Below are 19,914 nucleotides of genomic sequence, written 5' to 3'. Positions count from 1 at the left end.
TAAATTGAATTTGTACACCATTTAAAGGTACTCTAGGTCACTCACTGATAGCTATCACAGCAAAACAACTTAAGAGGCAGTTTATTTGCCTGAGAGATAAAACATGACTATTAAGCATGTAAATTGTTTAATAGAATACCATTCTGATCACAGGACAAGAATAGACCTTTCAGAAAATGAAGCCCAAGCCTTCAATTACCAGTTGTCTATATGCCAGTGAGTCTCAATTTATATCTCCATTCCAGACCACTCCTGAGCTCTAGTGCTAAATATTTTGCTGCTTATTCAATATTTCTTCTTGGAGCTCTTTACAGGCACATCAGACTCAGTATATGTAAGACCTGATATATGATCTTTCCCTCCAAACCCACTCCATTCTTCTCTGTCTTCCTAAAGGGTACCAGTGTTTATCCACATTATCAGGTCAGAAACATAGGCATCATCCTTAACCCTCTGCCACTCACCTAGCTTACCCCCATGGCTGCCTTGCTCCATCTTCTGTATCATCACCTTAGCCAGGCACATAACTGCAAAGGAGCAGAGAAAGCAGGTGCTCTCCTGAGCTCTCTTCAGAAGTACAGTGTGGTGGTTTTAAAAAAAAAAAAGGCCACAATTATTATTCCAATTTTTTTTTTTTTTTTACTTTCCTCCCATTGTCTCCTATCAAGTAGTGAGGATCTATGTCTCTTTCCCTTAAATCTCAATGGGCTTGTGAGAGCCTCAACCAATAAAATAGTATGGAAGTGACGCTACATGACTTCTCAGGCTCAGCCATAAAAAGGTCTCTTAGGATGCTTGCTGTCTTGAAACCCTTCCTCTGTCTGGTCTTTCTGAGAACTCAAGTAACTCAGCTGCGTTTCCGAGAGAAGTCATGTGATGAGCCCGCAGGAGGCGCTCCATCCTCAGTCCCAAAAGGACCTCACCGAAGTATGGGTAAATAAGCTATCTTATGGGGATTGGATCTCTGATCACTCAGTGGTTCCAGCCCCTAGCCAATAGATCATGCCCAGCTTTTCGAGTCTTCCTGAGAGGCCCCAGGGAATCATGTAGCAGACAGACACCAGCCATCCTCTGTGTTCCAATTCCTGACCCACAGAATCTGTGAGCATAATCAAATGGTTGCCGTGTTTATGCCACTAAGGTGTAGGGTGGTTTGTAATGCAGAAATAGATAATCCCCGTATAGATCTTCTCAACATATTTTAAGGTGGTATGTTAATATGATGGTTGTGAAGACTCTGCTGCAAGACACTGTGAGGGACAGCCTAAATGTGCTTTCAGAATATCACTGATCAAGTCCTAACATTTATGCAGAAGGTGCTTATGTTTGTCAGCTTGGTTTGCCGCAATAAAATACCAGAGACTGGAAGGCTTGAACAACAATTTTATTTTTTCACAGTTCTGGAGGCTAGAAGTCCCACGTGAAGGTTCTGGCCAATTTGGGGCATCGGGCACAGTTAACCTGACAACGCCATGATATCAAGGTTTTCTGTCTCTCTGCCCTGCCTCCTAGTGTCCTGTGTATTATCAGGCTGGTGGCAGTTTGGCTATAGTTGTCCTGGGTGTGTCTTACCAAGACAGAGCAACATCCAGAAGAAACAGTTGCTTAGTTCCCCCTGGATCTCTCCCTGGAGCCTCCTGGTAGACTTCCCTCCTGTCTCCTTAGCTAGAAGTAAACCAGGTGCCCATTCCTAAAGTAATCATTGGCAAGTATTCCATGAAATGGGGTACATGCAAAATGACCCCCAAAAGCTGAAAGAGCTATAAGACTGAAGAAAAAGGCAAGACAAGTTCAGTTTGGTGGGAAATGGCTTATTAGGGGGACTCAGGGACAGAAGCATGTGTTGGTAGCAGCTAGGAGGCAACCCCCACCTCCCTTAGGACCTATCTTTATAGCCTGGAGGCTGGGAGACCATACTAAGGAACCACCAGGAGGAGAATATTTAAGAGTAGGTGTGGATCCTAGTCCTGTCTCGTGGGGGCAGATCCAGGGCATTGTGCCCTGAGGGCACACTTAAGGGTGTGGTTAAATAAAGGGAAAGAATGTGGAAAGGAAAGGGGACTGCGCTGTAGGAGGCTTCAGGTCCCAGAACCATCATCATGGCAGATTTGTCCAAGGTGATATTAGTCTGGTTTACCATCAGAGCAGCAAGTACCTGAACAAAATTATTTGGTCTTGTTAGTAAGGAGGGAAAAGGAGGAAAGTGGATCCTGGGTGAGCAGCATCCTGTCCACAACAGGGAGCTATTTTGTTTCACTTTTTGAGCAACTTCTCTGGTTCCTGCCTCTCTGTCTCTGTTAGCTACCGCTTCACCTATCTGCTCACCTAGACTAGAATACTTCACCCCTTAATGGATCTTCTCTTTCTATTGCTTCCCCTCCCATCTAAACTGTCTCTGGAACAACCCAGCTAAATTGCACGTGTAATCATATCCTTTCCCCTGCCAAGAACAGTTTCCTAGCACCTAAATGATAAGATCCAAACCTCTGGACCTCTTACGTAACTAGTCTCCTCTTTCTTCACCTACCTCCCACTGTATGCTTCAACAGTATGGAACTAATACTGATGCCCCAAAGTTATCCTCTCCCTTCCCTTCCTGGCTAATTCCGGTTCATCATTCAAAACTAGATTCAGTTCCAACAGTCCCCCCATTGAAGCCTCCTTTAACTCTTCCTTAATAGAAGTACTTGCTCCCTTCTTTGTACTGTAAGCATGGCTCTCTTTTCAGATACCAAACTGCTTTCTATTTACTGTGTTTCTCCTCTGCTGAACTTCTAATTTTTATATCCACATATAGTGGTGCATATAGTAAGCTCACAGAAAAATCAGCTACCCGCATCTCCTGCACGGATGTGTGGTATATCAAACACCAGCCTACGCTGTGCATTTCAAAGCAGACCATGTTTCCTCTTGATGCTGACCAATCTGTTCATCTCAAAGAATTATTCAGTATTCCCTACTACATACCCTACTGTGCAAACCATCTGAAGACTATCTGCTGCCCTCTAGCTCTACAGATACCACCTGCTGAAGGATTTGTGCTGTAAAAGCCTTTCTCCATCCTGACCCCTTTTCAGCGTGGTCATTCCCATACATCTCAGCAAGAACTAACTAGTGAGGATGCCAGGAAGGAACTGGCTGGCTCTCAACCAAGGATTCCCTGGTAACCCTTCTCTCTAATTGGTGAGTGAAGTTTTAATAGCTTTAAATTGTATAGAAGCATTTTTTTAGGGACACATGGGTGGCTCAGTGGTTGAGCGTTGTGATCCTGGGGTCCTGGGATTGAATCTCACATCAGGCTCCCCAGAGGGAGCCTGCTTTTTCCTCTGCCTGTGTCTCTGCCATTCTCTGTGTGTCTCTCATGAATAAATAAATAAAATCTTTTTTTTAAAAAAAAGCATTTTTTTAAAACAGTATTTAGTTATACGCATGTATCAGATCTTACCAGTTTCTCTCCCATGATTTACATAGATATAAAGCTTCTTTACTGTCTCCCATGTGATTGGATTATAAATCAGAGCAAATTATTTTACCTTGTTAGATGATTCTGTTAAAATACTACACTTTTTTTTTTTACTCTCTAGGAAGAAAAAAATGCTTATGATGTCTACTGTTTCTGATCTTATTACTCATGCTCTAGACTCTTGGATTTTTTTCAGTAGATATTATTAAAAGACTTAATTTACAGGTTGAAAATGCTTTTTTGATACATAGATAAAACATGTCATTCACTCTTAAATACAGCCTAGTTTCTCAACTACAAAAGATTTTGTATATATTTCTATTCTGTATTAAGCAAAATAGAATTTAGTTGCTATACCTCTGAAACCCAGCTCTGCCACTTACTAATATCTGATTTGGGTCAAAATATAGTCTTCAAAACTCTTTACCTTTTATTTTATTTTATTTTTTTAAGATTTTTACTTCTTCATTTGAGAGGGAGGGAGAGAAGGAGAGAGCACAAGCCATGGGGAGGAGCAGAGAAGAGAAGGGAAGCAGACTCTCCACCAAGCACGGAGCCTGATGGACTTGGCAAGGGGGTCTCTATCCTAGGACCCTGAGATCATCACCTGATCCTAGGGCAGCCACCCAACCAACCGAGCCACCCAGGCACCCCAAACCTCCTTACCTTTTAAATGGGAAAAATGAGAACTAAGATTTTTGAGAGCTAATTTAATAGCGAACGTAAAAGTGCCATCACATAGCTAGTTCCCAGGAAATACTAGGTCTCATGCTCTCCCTTACTTCCTTTTTATTCCTAAATTTAGAGAGTCTTTATTAAAAATTTCCTGAACTTAATTTACTTTAAAATAAGGCTAGGTTCTCGTTTAACTTCCAAAATAGCTGAAAACGGCAACTGAAAGCATACATTTAGAGAGATCTGGTCTCTCACCAAACCCAAATTTATGCTGCATTTATAAAGATAGTGGCTCCAAGTATGGATCAGAGGTTGGAAACATGAAAATGAAGGATATTTGCCTACTTTCTTTAAAGTGCTTTTAACTCCACAGATAGCCAGTTCCTTAATCACCCAAACTCTTCTTTTTCTGATAATGTGAAAGGTAGAAGTTTGACTTGGCAAAGTTCTAGTTGGGGCTTTGTCATCTTCCTGCATCAGTTAATTTGCTTTTGTTCTGTGGCCATGGACCAGACCTTTCATCGTGACAAGCCACTTTATAAACACACTTTGGTCTCCTGTGAATACTTATGTACGAATGTATTACTTTCATTAGAAAAGCAACTCAAAGTACTTGTCCCCCAGACAATTCAGTTAGCAGAACAGCATATTATATCTGAGCAAAACCACCGGTGCCACTATCTCAGGCAAACATCGTCTTGCAGTCTTCAGTTTGTGTGTGTGTGTGTTATTTGAACCAGCCTTACTTGAGCAAAAAGGTCATGTGACAGTGAATAAGGGACCTGCGTTTTTTAAATTAATGTGCTTCTGTCTGACAGTCATTTGATAGGCACGTTGGTGTATGTTACCTTTATGGAAAAAAGGAAATCCCATCAAAAGTAATATTCATTCACAGTATCTTCCTTTTATAGATAATAAATCCAGTAAAAACTACACATATGTAAGTCGATGCTATAAGAATATCTAAATCTCATTTAGTCTGACTACATTCATTCATTTCACACAATTCTGTATCTAATGTGTGAAGATACTGATTTGAATGTGGTTATCAAACCAGGTCCTTGGTATTTTATAATTGTACATTAATTTTTCCTTTGTAATACAGCATGGTCTTCTTATAATATATACATGGCAAGCTGATGGAAATGAATGGAGGGACTTTGTTTCATTTGTAACCAAGTTCACAATATATAATAATTTAATGTTCAGGGAATAAATGTTCTGATTAACTTAGAAACAGAATTATTAACTTACACCCTTATTAACTTATGGTAGTAGATTTCTGGGGACTATAAATTAATTGTTTTCTTGGTCACGAATTTTCTAATTTTTTTTTCAGTGATCATGTATCACTTGCCTATTTTAAAATGTAGAAATAATGAACAATAAAATATCTTAATCACAATAAGAAAAATACAATGACCCAAACTGAATCTTTTATTGGAAATCCTACAAAAATTATTCTGAAATAGAATTATATTGCTTTATCTATACATTTATATCCTTATAAACATATATTTATAGATGCCATTCCTGGCCTATGAGCTTCTTGAGGACAGACTATTTATTAATCTTCATATCTATATTGTGTTGCAGAGAACCTGACCCATTATAGAACCTCAGTAAAGTTTGTTGTAAGAATACATGAGGATAGTGAACAAACCACAAAAAGTTAATTGAGAGTCATATAAATTTTTTTTTAAGATTTTATTTATTTATTCATCAGAGACGGAGAGAGAGGAGAGGCAGAGGGAGAAGCAGGCGCCACATGGGGAGCCTCTTATGGGATTCGGTCCCAGGACTCCAGGATCATGCCCTGGGCCAAAGGCAGGCACTAAACCGCTGAACCACCCAGGGGTCCCAAGAGTCATATAAATTTTTTAAATGACAATTTAAGCATTTCTTGAGACCAAGAAATGTAAAATATTACTCATCCATTTTTTTCTTTTTTAACAACTTCATTGAGCTACATTTTCATATTCTAAAATCAACCCATTTTGAGCATAAAATTCAGTGATTTTAAAAAACTGTATCACATTGTACAACCATCACCATAAATCAGCCTTAGAACATTTTCATTTTTATGCACACCCTCTAAGGTCCCTCATGCCCCTTCACAGTTTCCACCCCCAGCCTAGGCAACCACTAATCTACATTTCATTTAAATGAAGTCATACAATATGTGGCCTTTTGTGCCTGCCTCTTTCACTTGGCTTAACGTTTTTTTGAGATTCTTCCATTATAGAGCATGTGTCAGTAGTTCCTTCTCTTTTGTTGCTGAATAGCATTCGTTGTAGAGCTACTCATTAGGTTTTTTTTTTTTTTTTTTAAGATTTTACTTATTTATTCATATGAGAGAGAGAGAGAGAGAGAGAATGAGAGAAGCAGAGACACAGGCAGAGGGAGAAGCAGGCTCCATGCAGGGAGCCCGACTCAGGACTTGATTCCGGGTCTCCAGGACCATGACCTGGGCTGAAGGCAGCGCTAAACCGCTGAGCCACCCAAGCTGCCCAGTTTTAAAAAATTTTTAAAGAACATATAAATAATAAATGCAACAATATGATTCTATTCCTTGAGCAAACCTTTGTTGGACATGAAATATGGCCTAAATGATTGAAAGTATATAAAGATGCCTAAGATATTAGGTCTAACCTCATCAAGAAAAGACAAATAAGCAATCATACAATTTAGAAAGAATTAAATGCTATGTTGTAATACAAGTAAGGTAACCTTAGTCTAAAGAGGAAAGTATTTGTGAGAGTATTTGAGAAAGCTCCTCAAAGAAGTGATATTTGAGCTGGATGTGTTCAATGTAATAGGTAGAGAGAGAATGGGAAGAAATGGTATTCTTTTTGAAGGGAATGATATTTTGAAATTCACATAAGTGTGACAGTACATATTTTATTCAAGAAACAGCAAATTGTTCTGTGTTGCTGGAATGCAGGCCTCAAAGGACTATTTTGGGGAGGAGATGGGGCTAGAAATATTGCTTGGTACCAAAAAAGAGTGCCTTAATAGGATACTAAAGTTTATTTTGATTCTGTGAGTGGTAGGAAGGTATTCCAGAAGAATTATTTCAATTCTTTATTTTTTCCAAGTTAGGAAGGACAGAGAAAGGTGGAAATGAGAGAAAGAGAACAATACCAAAAGAAAGATAAAGATTCAGCAAATATTTATTCACACTTTTTTTTTTAAGATTTTATTTATTCATGAGAGATGCAGAGAGGCAGAGACAAAGGCAGAGGGAGAAGATGCAGGCTCCCTGAGGGGAGCCTGATGTGGGACCCGATCCCGGGACTCTGGGATCATGCCCTGAGCTGAAGGCAAGATGCTCAGCCGCTGAGCCCCCCAGGCATCGCCTATCTATTACACACTTAATATACTCTATTGAATGCTTATGATTTCAGCAGAAGGCAAAACACACAAAGTCCTTGCTTTCATGCAGCCAATATTCTAGTGAAGGGGACAAGCAATAAACCATTAAACCAATACTATATGAGGAGTCTGGTAGTATCAAGGAAAAGATATTTAAAGCACAGTAAGGAAATGGGAAATGATAAGGAAAGCAGGGAGACTGAAAGATGAGTTGAAATTTGAGCAGAGAGCCCAGAGCAATGAGGAACGGAGCCTTGCAAACATCTGGGGAGAGTGCGTGACAGAGAATATAGCAAATTCAGAGGCCTCAGAAGAGCAGGCCTGAAGTGTTAGAGAAACAGCTTGAAGGCCGATGTGGATCTCTCGGGCTTAAGCTGTAAAAGGATTACCCTTGCAGCTGAGTGAACAATAGACTGTAGACTTGTATGTATTTCATTTCACATGTGTGTGTGGGCTTATATGTAGGATTAAATCCTGGAAGTGGGATTGCTGGGTCATGGGGCAAATACATTTGGAATTTTCATGGATAAATCATGAGATTTCCATCCAGTCTCCGCTTTCCTTATCTGTGCTTGAGAGGCCTGTTTCTTCACAGCCTCATCAGCACTTAGTAAGGCTTTGAGGAGGTGGCAAATTTTTCTAATGGTTAGAAGCCCCCAAATCAAGATGTCAACAAGGTCGCTTTCCTTCTGGAGGCCGTAGGAGAGACCCATTTCCTTGCTTTTTCTCGTTTCGGCCTTCATTCCTCTGCTCATGTCCCCACCTTCCATCTTTCATCCAGCAGCATAGCATCTTCTAATCTCTTTCTCTTCTGTCACCACTTCTCCTTGTCTGACTCACCCTGCCGCTTTCCTCTGACAAGGATCCTTGTGATGACTGCACGACCACCCAGTTAATCTGGGATAATCCCTCCATCTCAGCATCCTCAATTCAGTCACATCCACAGTGTCCCTTTTGCCATGTTAAGGTAACATTTGGGGAGAGGCGGGTGCAGGGGGCACAGACATTATTAGCCTACCACAGGGAGATTGCCCATCTGTCTGGGATCAGAAATGCAAATACTTTTTCCTCCTTGTCCTTTGTCTTCTGACGTTGCCTATGGTTTTGTGATTGGTTGTTTTGCTTTTGTTTTTGCCATTTGGAGTTTACCCTTATTCTTTTAAACAAAGTCTTTTTTTTTTTTAAGATTTTATTTATTCATTCATGAGAGACACAGAAAAAGAGGTTGAGACATAGGCAGAGGGAAAAGCAGGCTCCATGCAGGGAGCCCAACGTGGGACTCCATCCCCGGACCACGACCTGAGCCAAATGCAGACACTCAACCGCTGAGCCCCCCAGGCATCCCTGGAGTTTACCCTTATAAATGGTATAATGCAGAACAGTCTGTTTTTTTTCCAGACAGCTATCCAGTTGTACCAGCACCATTTACTGAAAAGTCCATTTTTTTTCCTAAAATTTAATACATTCTTATATATAGTTTGATTTCTGGACTTTCTCATTTGTCCAGTTGTCTTTCTGTATAAAAAGTACACATTTTTTGTTAATTATTAAGGCTTGGGCAGCTGGGGTGGCTCAGCGGTTTAGTGCCGCCTTCAGCAGGGAGTGTGATCCTGGAGATTAGGGATCGAGTCCCACGTTGGGCTTCCTGCATGGAGCCTGTTTCTCCCTCTGCCTGTGTCTCTGCCCCTCTCTCTCTCTCTCTCTCTCTGTCTTTCGTGAATAAATAGATAAAATATTTAAAAGATAAATAGGGATCCCTGGGTGGCGCAGCGGTTTGGCGCCTGCCTTTGGCCCAGGGCACGATCCTGGAGACCCGGGATCGAATCCCACGTCGGGCTCCCGGTGCATGGAGCCTGCTTCTCCTTCTGCCTGTGTCTCTGCCTCTCTCTCTCACTGTGTGCCTATCATAAATAAATTAAAAAAAAAGATAAATAAATAAATAAATAAATAAATAAATAAATAAATAAGGCTTTATAGTATAATATGTGATATCTTTACAGTTACAATGTCTAGTAGGGCTAGACATCTGTTGCTGTTCCCATCCACCTTCCTCCCCCAGGCCCCCACACACTGCTCTCCTCCTCCTCCTCCTCCTCCTCCACCTTCTTTTTCTTCTTTTTTTGAGATTCATTTATTTATTTGACAAAGAAAGATAGCACAAGCAGGGGGAGTGGCAGGCAGAAAGAGAGGAGGAAGCAGGCTCCCCACTGAGCAAGGAACCCTGTGAGTGGCTCCATCCCAGTACCCTGGGATCACGATCTGAGCCAAAGGCAGGAGCTTAACTGAGTGAGCTACCCAGGCACCCTTTTTTTAGTTTAATGGAGTACACTTTAATGGAGTTGGACTGTACTGTCTCTAAGCATGATATGTTTTTATATTTTTTCACGTTACTTGTGTTCCTTTACTAGTATTTTCACATTTTCTTTTTTTTTTTTTAATTTTATTTATCCATTCACGAGAGACACAGAGAGAGGCAGAGACATAGGGAGAGAGAGAAGCAGGCTCCATGCAGGGAGCCCGATGTGGGACTCGATCTTGGGACTCCAGGATCATGACCTGAGCTGAAGGCAGGTGCTCAACCACTGAGCCACCCAGGCGTCCCTTCACATTTTCTTTGTATCGGTTTTTCACATTTCTAAGTTTGTTCCCAGCTTTTTAATCTTTTCATAGATATAATGGAAGAAAAGACCCTATTTATAATACTTCCTGTTATTGTTTATGCATGAAAACTATGGTTAATACATTTATCATATTATCGATTATACTCATTTTATATGCTGCTACTTATTGAATTATCTTCTTATTTAATGTAGTTTTTAGTTGAGTCTTCTAGTTTTCTCCAATATACAGTTGTATTATGTTCACATAGTGAGAGTTAAAATCTTCCTTTCTAGGGATGCCTGGTTGGCTCAGCCGTTGAGCTTCTGCCTTCAGCTCGGGGCATGGTCCTGAGATGCGGGATCAAATCCTGCATTGGGCTCCTTGTGGAGAGCCCGGTTCTCCCTCTGCCTGTGTCTCTGCCTCTCTCTATCTGTGCCTCTCATGAATAAATAAATAAAATCATAAAATCTTTTAAAAAATCTTCCTTTCTAGTATATATGTCCTTTTCTTGCCTCTTCCATTACACTATTAAACAACAGTGGCGTTGTGCATCTCTCTTATTCTTGACTTAGTGAGAAAGACTCATGTTTCTTTAGAAGTATTTGCTGACTTTGGGGCTGACACAAACACATCATATTAAAGAAATATACGTCTGTTCCTATTTTATTTAGGTTTTTTTCCCCCCTCAAGAATAGAAGTTGAATTTTGTTAAATGCCTATTTAATATATATATAGAGAGAGAGGTAATATGGTTTTTATCTTTGATTTCTTAATATGGTATGTTAACTTTGTACATATAAAAATATATTCTCAGATACCTAAAATTAAATATGTTATTATTTAGGTATTATATACCTAATGTTTGATAAAACCTCTTATGTACTGTTTCTCCCTTGGGTGGCCTTTTTTATTACTACAAAATGTTATATTGCACATTTGCAACTGTTACCATAAGTGGAACTTTTTTGTTGTTTAAGTCATAATAAATAAAACTAAGCTGAGAATTTGATCTGACCAATGGGCTGAAGATACCTATCTTCAGCATGGTGAAATAAGTAGGGCTAGATCTAAACTGACCTTTTCATGGTCCTGTTCTCTTCTTATTTTTTTATTTTGTTCTCAAATAATGATGGAAGGAAGATCATGGTATGGTAGCAGGAAGAAAGTGTTTGGTTTAGTTAACCCTTCTGGATGGGTTCTAGTTAGTTTGAAGTATCAAAAAAATGAACATTGTTTTATACACCTTGATCATCATTCTTATCCTCAGGGAGCCCACAGTTAGAGCAGACTAGTCCAATAAGGCAGCCACTAATTCCTTATATCTACTAAGTACTTGAAATGTGGCTAGTGATGTGTTGAAAGCGTAAATTACACACTGATTTTGAGAACTTAGTATGAAAAGTATAAAATATCTCAATAATTTTATATTGGTTATATGTTGAAATAATATTTTGGATATATTAGGATAGATAAGATATGTCATAAAGATTAATTTCAGATTAATTTCACTTGTTTCTTTTCACTTTTTAATGTAACTACTGGCAAATTTTAAATTACATATGTGGCTTACATTATATTTTTATTGGACATTACTAGTCTAGAGGCAGTACAGTAGATGTGTGTATACCTATAGATACTACAATGATTTTCATAATTTAAAAAGATGAAATTAAATAAACTATACTTATATACTCCCTTATGTCCTTGTTTCTATTTATGGGAATAAATTTGGATGGATAATCTATCAATCATACTCCATTGTAATGTGTTACCTCCTCTGTGATTTTTTATTTAACTGTTTCTAAGAGAATGCCATTTCTTCATTATGCCCTTGACATTTCCACATAAGTTAAAGGCAATAGGCTTCTTGTGTTTTGGAATACCAGCACTCAAAACTTACATGAGTATAGAAGGGAGTTAGTTTGGAGGTCTGAGTTTCTAATTTTGCCATATCCTACAAATAAATTTTAATAGAAGTGTCCTAGTTCAAAATAAAATTGACTTCAGCATTTCATTTTTCCCGCCATTACCCTGAAACAGCAGTTCCCACCCCCTTAGTTTTCTTTAGTTAGAACTGGGGTTTAGCATCCTCTAGTTCTGTCTTGATGCAATAGCCTGAGTGTTTTAAATAGTTAATTTCTTAATTCTTCTATTCTTCAAAAACCAAAACAATAAAATTGCTCCTAAAACATTTTGTAAAATCCTCTCTGTTGCATTTTTTAGGAAAATCATATCACAGAAGATATTGGAATATCGACTTGGAAGGAGCAGACTTTTCTCTCCCATGGTGCCTTATTAGCAAAGAGCTGCCAAGCTGCCATGGAATTAGCAAAGCATGATGCTGACGTTCAGGATATGGCATTTCAGTATGGGAAGCACATGGCCATGAGTCATAAGGTATTTGCACATTTTCTCCTTTTCCAGTACTTAAATAGCTAAAATGATACATAAGAAACTTCTTGCCATTTAATAAGCTGCTTTTATATCTCAAAAAAATGTTTATTGTACGCTTAAAATCTATCAGTCATAAGATGATGATTGTTATGTAATATAAACAGCATGCTTGGTAAGTACCGTGTAATTTTGATAGAAAGCTACAACTTACACCATATTTGGGGTGTTTGTCTTTTCTTACTACCTGAAAGGGTTCTTGAGAGAACTCTTCCAAATTATTAAATAACATATAATGTTGCCATTTACAGAATGAAAGAATTTGCATTTTTGTTACAGTTCCCTGCAGTTTCTTACGTAAAACAAATTATGGAAAGTTAGTGAAATTTAGAAGTATACGGAGTAAAATTGAAAGCTTTAATTCTAATAATTGATTCTTTTGAATGGACATAATGAAATACAAAAAGTCTCAAGTTAGGGACGCCTGAGTGGCTCAGCAGGTTGAGCATCTGCCTTTGGCTCAGGGCGAGATTTCAGTCTGGGGATCGAGTCCCACATCGGGCTCCCTGCAAGCAGCCTGCTTCTCCCTCTGCCTATGTCTCTGCTTCTCTCTCTGTGTCTCTTATGAATAAATAAATAAATCTTTAAAAATAAATAAATAAAAGTCTCAAGTTAGCTCTCTTCTATATAGGTAACCTAAAAATTCCATTTAGTATATATTTCTTTAAAAAAAAAAGATTTTATTTATTTATTCATGAGAGACACAGAGAGAGAAAGAGAGAGAGAGAGAGAGAGAAGCAGGCTCCACACAGGGAGCCTGATGTGGGACTCGATCCCTGGACTCCAGGATCACGCCCTGGGCCAAAGGCAGGCACTAAATGAGCCACCCGGGGATCCCCTAGTATATATTTCTTAAATGTTACTTACATAGCTCTTAAGAGATGAGAATATATATATATATGTTCAATACATGTAAAATATCTCCAGATGAGTTTTTGTATATTTTATTAAACCTTAGATTTATTTATTAAGCAATTCTATTTATTAAAACTTTATTTAAATTATTGCTTTTAGCTTAAAAAGTAAAACAAAATCTGTTGCCAAAGAGAAAAGAAATTAAAAAAAAGAGAGAAAAGAAATATGTCAGAAGAAAATTATTTTAAAGAATTTTAAAGATTGTTACTCACATGACTGTTCTTTTGCTTATTAAAGTTCATCTAAAAAAATTCATCTAAGAGCTATATTCCATTTTTCACTGCATGAACTGGGTCTTTCTGAAGTAACTAAAACAGGCTAATGTGTATGCATTTTACCAATTTAACTCTTTTGACTACCCCTCCCAGATAAATTCTTTTTTTTTTTTTTTTTCCTCCCAGATAAATTCTGATCTCCAGCCTTTCATTAAAGAAAAGACAAGTGACTCCGTGACTTTTAATCTAAACTCAGCTCCCGTGGTCTTACATCAGGAGTTTCTTGGAAGAGATTTGTGGATGAAGCAGATTGGAGAGGTAAAACAAAACTGTTCCTATTTTAGGTATCACTAGAATTGTATTTAGTTGATTTTAGAACATAATTGGTATTTCATGATGAGCCATATAATATAATAAGACCATTTTCATATAACAGGTAACATTCGTACTTTATCATATGTGTCTTTGAGGCAAGTGTTAGTTAAAAGTTAGAGATTGAAATACTGTTTTCTTATTATCTGAATTCTTAGAATACTGCAACACAAAACCAGTGCCTGTGGTGGATGCTAATTAACTCAAAGGATTTTTTTTTCCTAAAGGCTTTCAAAAATTGGGCTATGCTAATAGCACCACCCTTTAACTGACGGCAATTTCCCATCTGCAGACTCTAGCACAAGCTGCAGAATTCCAGAAGCTCCGTCTGTCAGCTCATTGGGTTATTTTAAAACAAACTTGGACCCTGAATACTCAAATCCTGAGGTATTATCAAAGAAAAGAAAAGAAAAAAAGTGGTGAAGACAGAGGGGAAAGGGGGCTTAAACTGGGTGAATTTCCTACTTTTTTGCAGAAGAGAAGGCATAAAGGCTGAGAGGGAATTTTTTTTATTTCCTTTTAACCCAGAAACTCTAGAATGATAAAGTAGTGCCCTTTTCCCCACAGCTTCATGGAATTTATGTAGCTTTGTTTTAATTGATTGGGTTAATGTGAGACTGGACTTGGGGAACCAGGCACAGCTGAGGCAGGGAGAGCAGCCATACTTAAAGCAGAGAGAGCCTAAGTGATATCTGCTTTTGGAACCATAAGATGTTCTCTCTTCTCACCCTCTTCCCTTATTGGCTTTCAAAATGCCATCAGCAGGCTTAAAATCCTTCATAGTCACCTGGTAGAAAATGAGAGGACTCATTTCTGGGGAATCTCAAGCCCAGGAGAAGAGACCTGAGGACATGGATGCTTGGGGCTCCCTCATGCCACATATCCACACAGCTCTCCTACATCCCACACGGAGGCCCACTGAGTAACGAGCCTTAGGGTATCCAAGTGCACAGTATATCCCACTGAAATAGAGTAGGTAAGAGAGGACCACTGGGTGTTTGAGGAAAGCCTCTGCCATGAAAGAAGGGGTCAAAAGCAAACTGATGGAAAGGGAATTTAGAGGAAACAGACCGTGCAAGGAAAGAAAGACATTCCAAAAGCACTATCATCAATCTACTCAGTGAGAAAAGACATTAAAGTCATGAAGGAAGAACAGATGATACATAAAATATGGACAGTCCAAGAGTAAGACCTCAGAATCGTAAAACAGAAAAATCTGAAAGCAGATTTTTTTAAAATCAGAAGAACAGAAGATATGAATGAGAAAATCGCCCAGAAAGTTGAACAAAAAGTCAATAGAAGAGAAAATAAGAGAATTCAGTTCAACAGATCCAATACTTATTAGGAGTCCCAGAGAGAGAAAACAGAAAATGGAGGTAGGAAGATTAACAGCAACAACAAATTGTAAAGAAAAGAAAAATCCTAAGACTTGAAGGACCTAAGTTTCCAAATTGAAACAGTGCCCTCAATAATTAATTTTAAAAGGCTCATGCCAAGTCACATCATTATCACATTTTGAAACAATGGGGATGAAAAGAGAACCTAATACTTCCAGGAAGAAAAAGAAAACCCGACATACGAAGGATGGAGAATCAGAAAGGCCTCTCGGTAGTGACAATGAAAGCTTCAAGACAATGGACTAATAGCTTCAACATTCAAAGAGAAAATTGTTTCCAACTTAGACTTTTATGACTGTCACATTATCAAGTGCGATGTTAAATAAAGACAATTCAAAACAGATACACAAGGTCTCGAAAAACTTTACCTCCCAAGCATCTTTTCTCAAGAGATGTATTTCGGGTGATGTATTTTATTAAGACAAAGAAATAACCAAGAAAGAGAATGACATGGAATCTAGGAACTAGGGATCAGACATAGGCTCGGGGCAGTGGGAATTCCCAGTATGACATGAAAGGAAGAATAATAATAATGCCAATAGTAAGAGCACTTATGGTGTGCCAAGCACTCTACTAATGAGCCTGAGGCATGGAGAAATGAACTTGCACACAGTCACACAGCTAGCAAGTAGTGGAGCCATGATTCAAATCCAGGCAGCTTTGCAAAGGAGCCCACATCCTTAAGTACAAGTGACACGCTACACTGTCTCTCATCCAAGCAAGTCCTGGGCTAATGGCTGTGCATCTAGTCCAAATTGGAAGAAGAGGACAGAGGTCTTCAGGAGGAATTTTTCTAAGGAAAACAATGGAACTAACATGCTTAGCCATATTGAGGATTTTTTTTTAAGATTTTATTTATTTATTTGCGAGACAGCAAGCGAGAGCATGTGCATGCACACATATGAATTGGGTGTGGGGGCAATTAAGAGGGAGAAGCAGACTCCAGACTGAGGAGAGAGCCCAACACTGGGTTCCATCACAAGACCCCGAGATCATGACCTGATCTGAAGGCAGATACTCAACCCACTGAGCCACCCAGGTGCCCAACCATGTTGAGAATTAAAGACAAATTGACAACAGAGACATAGAAAACTAAGTGTTCCAGTTACTGTTGCTGCATAAGAAATTACCCCAAAACTTAGCTGTTTAAGATAACCGTGTAATTATGTTCGTGTATTTTGTGAGTCAGGAGTTTGGACAGCGCACAGAGGTGACTACTGCATGACATCTGGGGCCTCAGCTAGAATGACCCAGAGGCTGGAGGTGACTCAGCAGTGCTGGGCACTGGAATCATTTGGAGATTCAACTCATACTGGCACCTGGAATGTCAAGACCATGTTGCTGACCAACCAGAGTACTCACATATGGGTCCTCCATTTAGCTTGGCTTCCTTGCAGCATGGCAGCCTCAGAATAGTCACATTTCTTAATTGTCAGCTCAGAATTCCAAACATAAGTGTTCCAGCAAACAAAGTGGATACTGCATCTTCTTTTATTTATTTATTTTTAAAGATTTTATTTATTTTTTCATGAGAGAGACAGAAAGAGAGAGGCAGAGACATAGGCAGAGGGAGAAGCGGGCTCCATGCAGGGAGCCTGATGTGGGACTCGATCCCAGGACACCAGGATCACACCCTGAGCCAAAGCAGATGCTCAACCACTGAGCCACCCAGGGATCCCAACTGCATCTTCTTTTATGACCAGTCTCAGAAAGCACGCAGTCATTTCCATCGTTTCTTATCAGTCACAAGGCCACCAGCAATCAAGAACAGTTTGTAGACTCACCTAGCAATGGGAAGAATGTCAAGGAATTTGGGGCCAAGTTTTAAAGCAGCCACATGAAACATATGGATGAAGATAAGCAGTTATTAGCTATTGTGTAAAAATTATAAATTTATAAGAAAGGAAATACAGCATAATATTCTATATGGCTTTGAGAATAATATTTATACAGCATAAAAATATAAATACAGAATATTGAATATTAAACCAAAGAGTGTCATCAGTGGGAGGAGGGTAGGGAAAAAGTATGTTTCATCATGTAAGAAATGTTAATTTTTCCTTTCATGGTAGGATCAGTAGATAATGTCTAAAATTTAAAATCAAGGAAAAGCACTGTTTGAAGGTAAATAGCAGAAGAAACAGCTAAACCAAGTGACACAGAACAGATAAGGTCTGGAGAGTGGTAGGCTGTTTTGTTTGAAGTCTTGTAGTTGACTTTTTAAATACATGTGTTTGTTTTTACTTAAAAATGTATAGTTTAGAGGCACCTGGGTGGCTAAGTGGTTGGGCGTCTGCCTTTGGCTCAGGTTGTGATCCTGGGGTCCTGAAATTGAGTCCTGCATCAGGTTCTTTTTTTTTTTTTTTTTTTTTTTTTAATTTATGATAGTCTCAGAGAGAGAGAGAGAGAGGCAGAGACACAGGCAGAGGGAGAAGCAGGCTCCATGCACCGGGAGCCTGACGTGGGATTCGATTCTGGGTCTCCAGTATCGCGCCCTGGGCCAAAGGCAGGCGCCAAACCACTGCGCCACCCAGGGATCCCCCTGCATCAGGTTCTGTGCAGGGAGCCTGCTTCTCCCTCTGCCTGTGTGTCTGCCTCTCTCTCTGTGTCACATGAATAAATAAATAAAATCTTTTTTAAAATATATAGTTTAAAATTGTACATAGTTTGCAACAGTAATTCCACTTCTAATAATCTATCCTCCAAGAAAGATCGGATGTGAATACTTACCTATTAAAATATGCACTAAAATACTAATTTTAAAAGGAAAAAAGTAAAATTGATTCATTTTAAAAATAGAAAAAAGGTTAAATGAAGTATAGTACAATGAAATATCATACAACTATTGAATACTGTATTACTGGGTGTATTTGTGTGTTTTTTGACAGCTGAACCAAAAATATATATACAGATGGTGTTAGTACTCTAATTGGGTTACATTAGAATACATTGCAGATTTACATTTTGGTTGAAAAGATCCAGCTAAATATGTAGAATGGAAACTACCAAGGAGAGTTGGTATTTACATATATTCCTTTGGCTATTTACATATATTCATGTATATATAAGAGTATTGAAGATGTGAATTTTAAAGAAGCTTCACAGAAAAGAGACATATTAATTTTTAGTTTCTTTGCAAGTATACAAAGTCATAAATGTAGACAACATGAGAACCTAGGATTTCCTAAACAGCTGGTGAAATATTCCCAAATCACTACGTGCAACTTGATTTTAACTTTTCAAAGGGATGTCCTTTCCAAATAACCAGTGCCATAGACAGTAACTCAAATGAATCAAATAGATCTTCTCCAGAGGTCAATGCACCCTGCCGAGATGATGTCTCTGAGCAGATGATGTCCTGTCCACCAGCCTAGGTTCCTTGTGATACTATCTAGATCCTCATCCTTCAGGAAAAGACTGGCAAGTTTATTGCCCATCCCACAGCCCCGCCAGGCCGCTGTGGTTTGCTCCAGTGGCTTCAGGCCCTCCTTATAGCTCCGTGTCTACGTCATGAACAGGATCACTGGTGAAGAGAAGATTCATTCATCTGAAACAAATAAGAAATAGGAAGTTGGTTTTTGTCATGAAAGGGGAAACATTCCTCAGGTTAAAGACTCTTCACCTGAGTTTATTTTAGTCTTCGAAATTATATTGTTCATGTTTATATAAACCTCTAGATGAAGATAATGTTATTCCATAGATTTCCCCCTTAGTCAGAGTTAGGGGATGCAATTAGCATAGTGACACTTCCTTCCACTGCATTTTTGTGATCCTTTCCTGCCCAGGTGTTGAATTTTATTTCAAGATCCTTAAGGATAATAGTGAATTCACCTTTGAATTATCTATAGCACTTGGCATAGTGACTTACTTGGAATAGTCATCCAATTAATATTTGTCAAAAAAAAAAGTGTGTGTGGTATGGTTTTCACAGAATTAGGCTGTTTGATGGCAGCTCTGTTTTGTTAAATAGAAAAAGTCAAGTTGGAATAGAAAAAGTCAATAGCAGAAACAGCCCACAAAGGACCAGGTTTTTGGAAGACCTGGATTCTAGTTTGGACTCAGCTAGCATCTGTATGACCTTAATCACATTCTTTCATGTCCTTGTTATTATTTTCTGTAATATGATGCTGTTGAACCAGATCATTTCTGAGGTCCCTCTCAGCTCTCAAATAAATCTAAAACAAAGGTCTCTTAGGCAAGAGATGCATTATAAGAAAAATATTACTCTCTATTAGAAGCTTAATACTAGTTTTGACACTGAGAAATGGAAAAGTCTTGCTCCCAATGATGGAAGTCACCTATGATTTCTTATTATCACATGTAAAATCACTTCCCTACTTTACGCAGACAGGTTTGTGTCCCATCTACCCTTTCGATCTCGTACTTCGGGAGAGTGAGAATTAATGACTAGACAGGGAAGGGAAGAGGAGATCACATACTCATTCAACAT

General features: G+C 38.8%; 1 protein-coding gene across 8 annotated transcripts in view; it reads left to right on the top strand.

Moving 5' to 3' along the window:
* Positions 1–19,914, top strand: part of PDSS2 (decaprenyl diphosphate synthase subunit 2) — a 251,385-nt gene that overhangs the window by 188,435 nt on the left and 43,036 nt on the right. For all 8 annotated transcript variants that reach the window (XR_004804282.2, XM_035697995.2, XM_035697992.2 and 5 more), the window contains 2 exons: positions 12,338–12,511; positions 13,882–14,013. Coding sequence is in view for 7 of the 8 variants with exons in the window: in XM_035697995.2 (XP_035553888.1) it covers positions 12,338–12,511; positions 13,882–14,013 (306 nt within the window). In the remaining variant the exon portion in view is untranslated. The remainder of the gene's footprint in view (positions 1–12,337; positions 12,512–13,881; positions 14,014–19,914) is intronic.

This window comes from Canis lupus, chromosome 12 (genome assembly GCF_003254725.2).
Source record: "Canis lupus dingo isolate Sandy chromosome 12, ASM325472v2, whole genome shotgun sequence".
Taxonomy (NCBI): Eukaryota; Metazoa; Chordata; class Mammalia; order Carnivora; family Canidae; genus Canis; species Canis lupus.
Note: the sequence above shows the minus strand (reverse complement) of the source record. Positions and strands in the feature narration are given on the sequence as shown.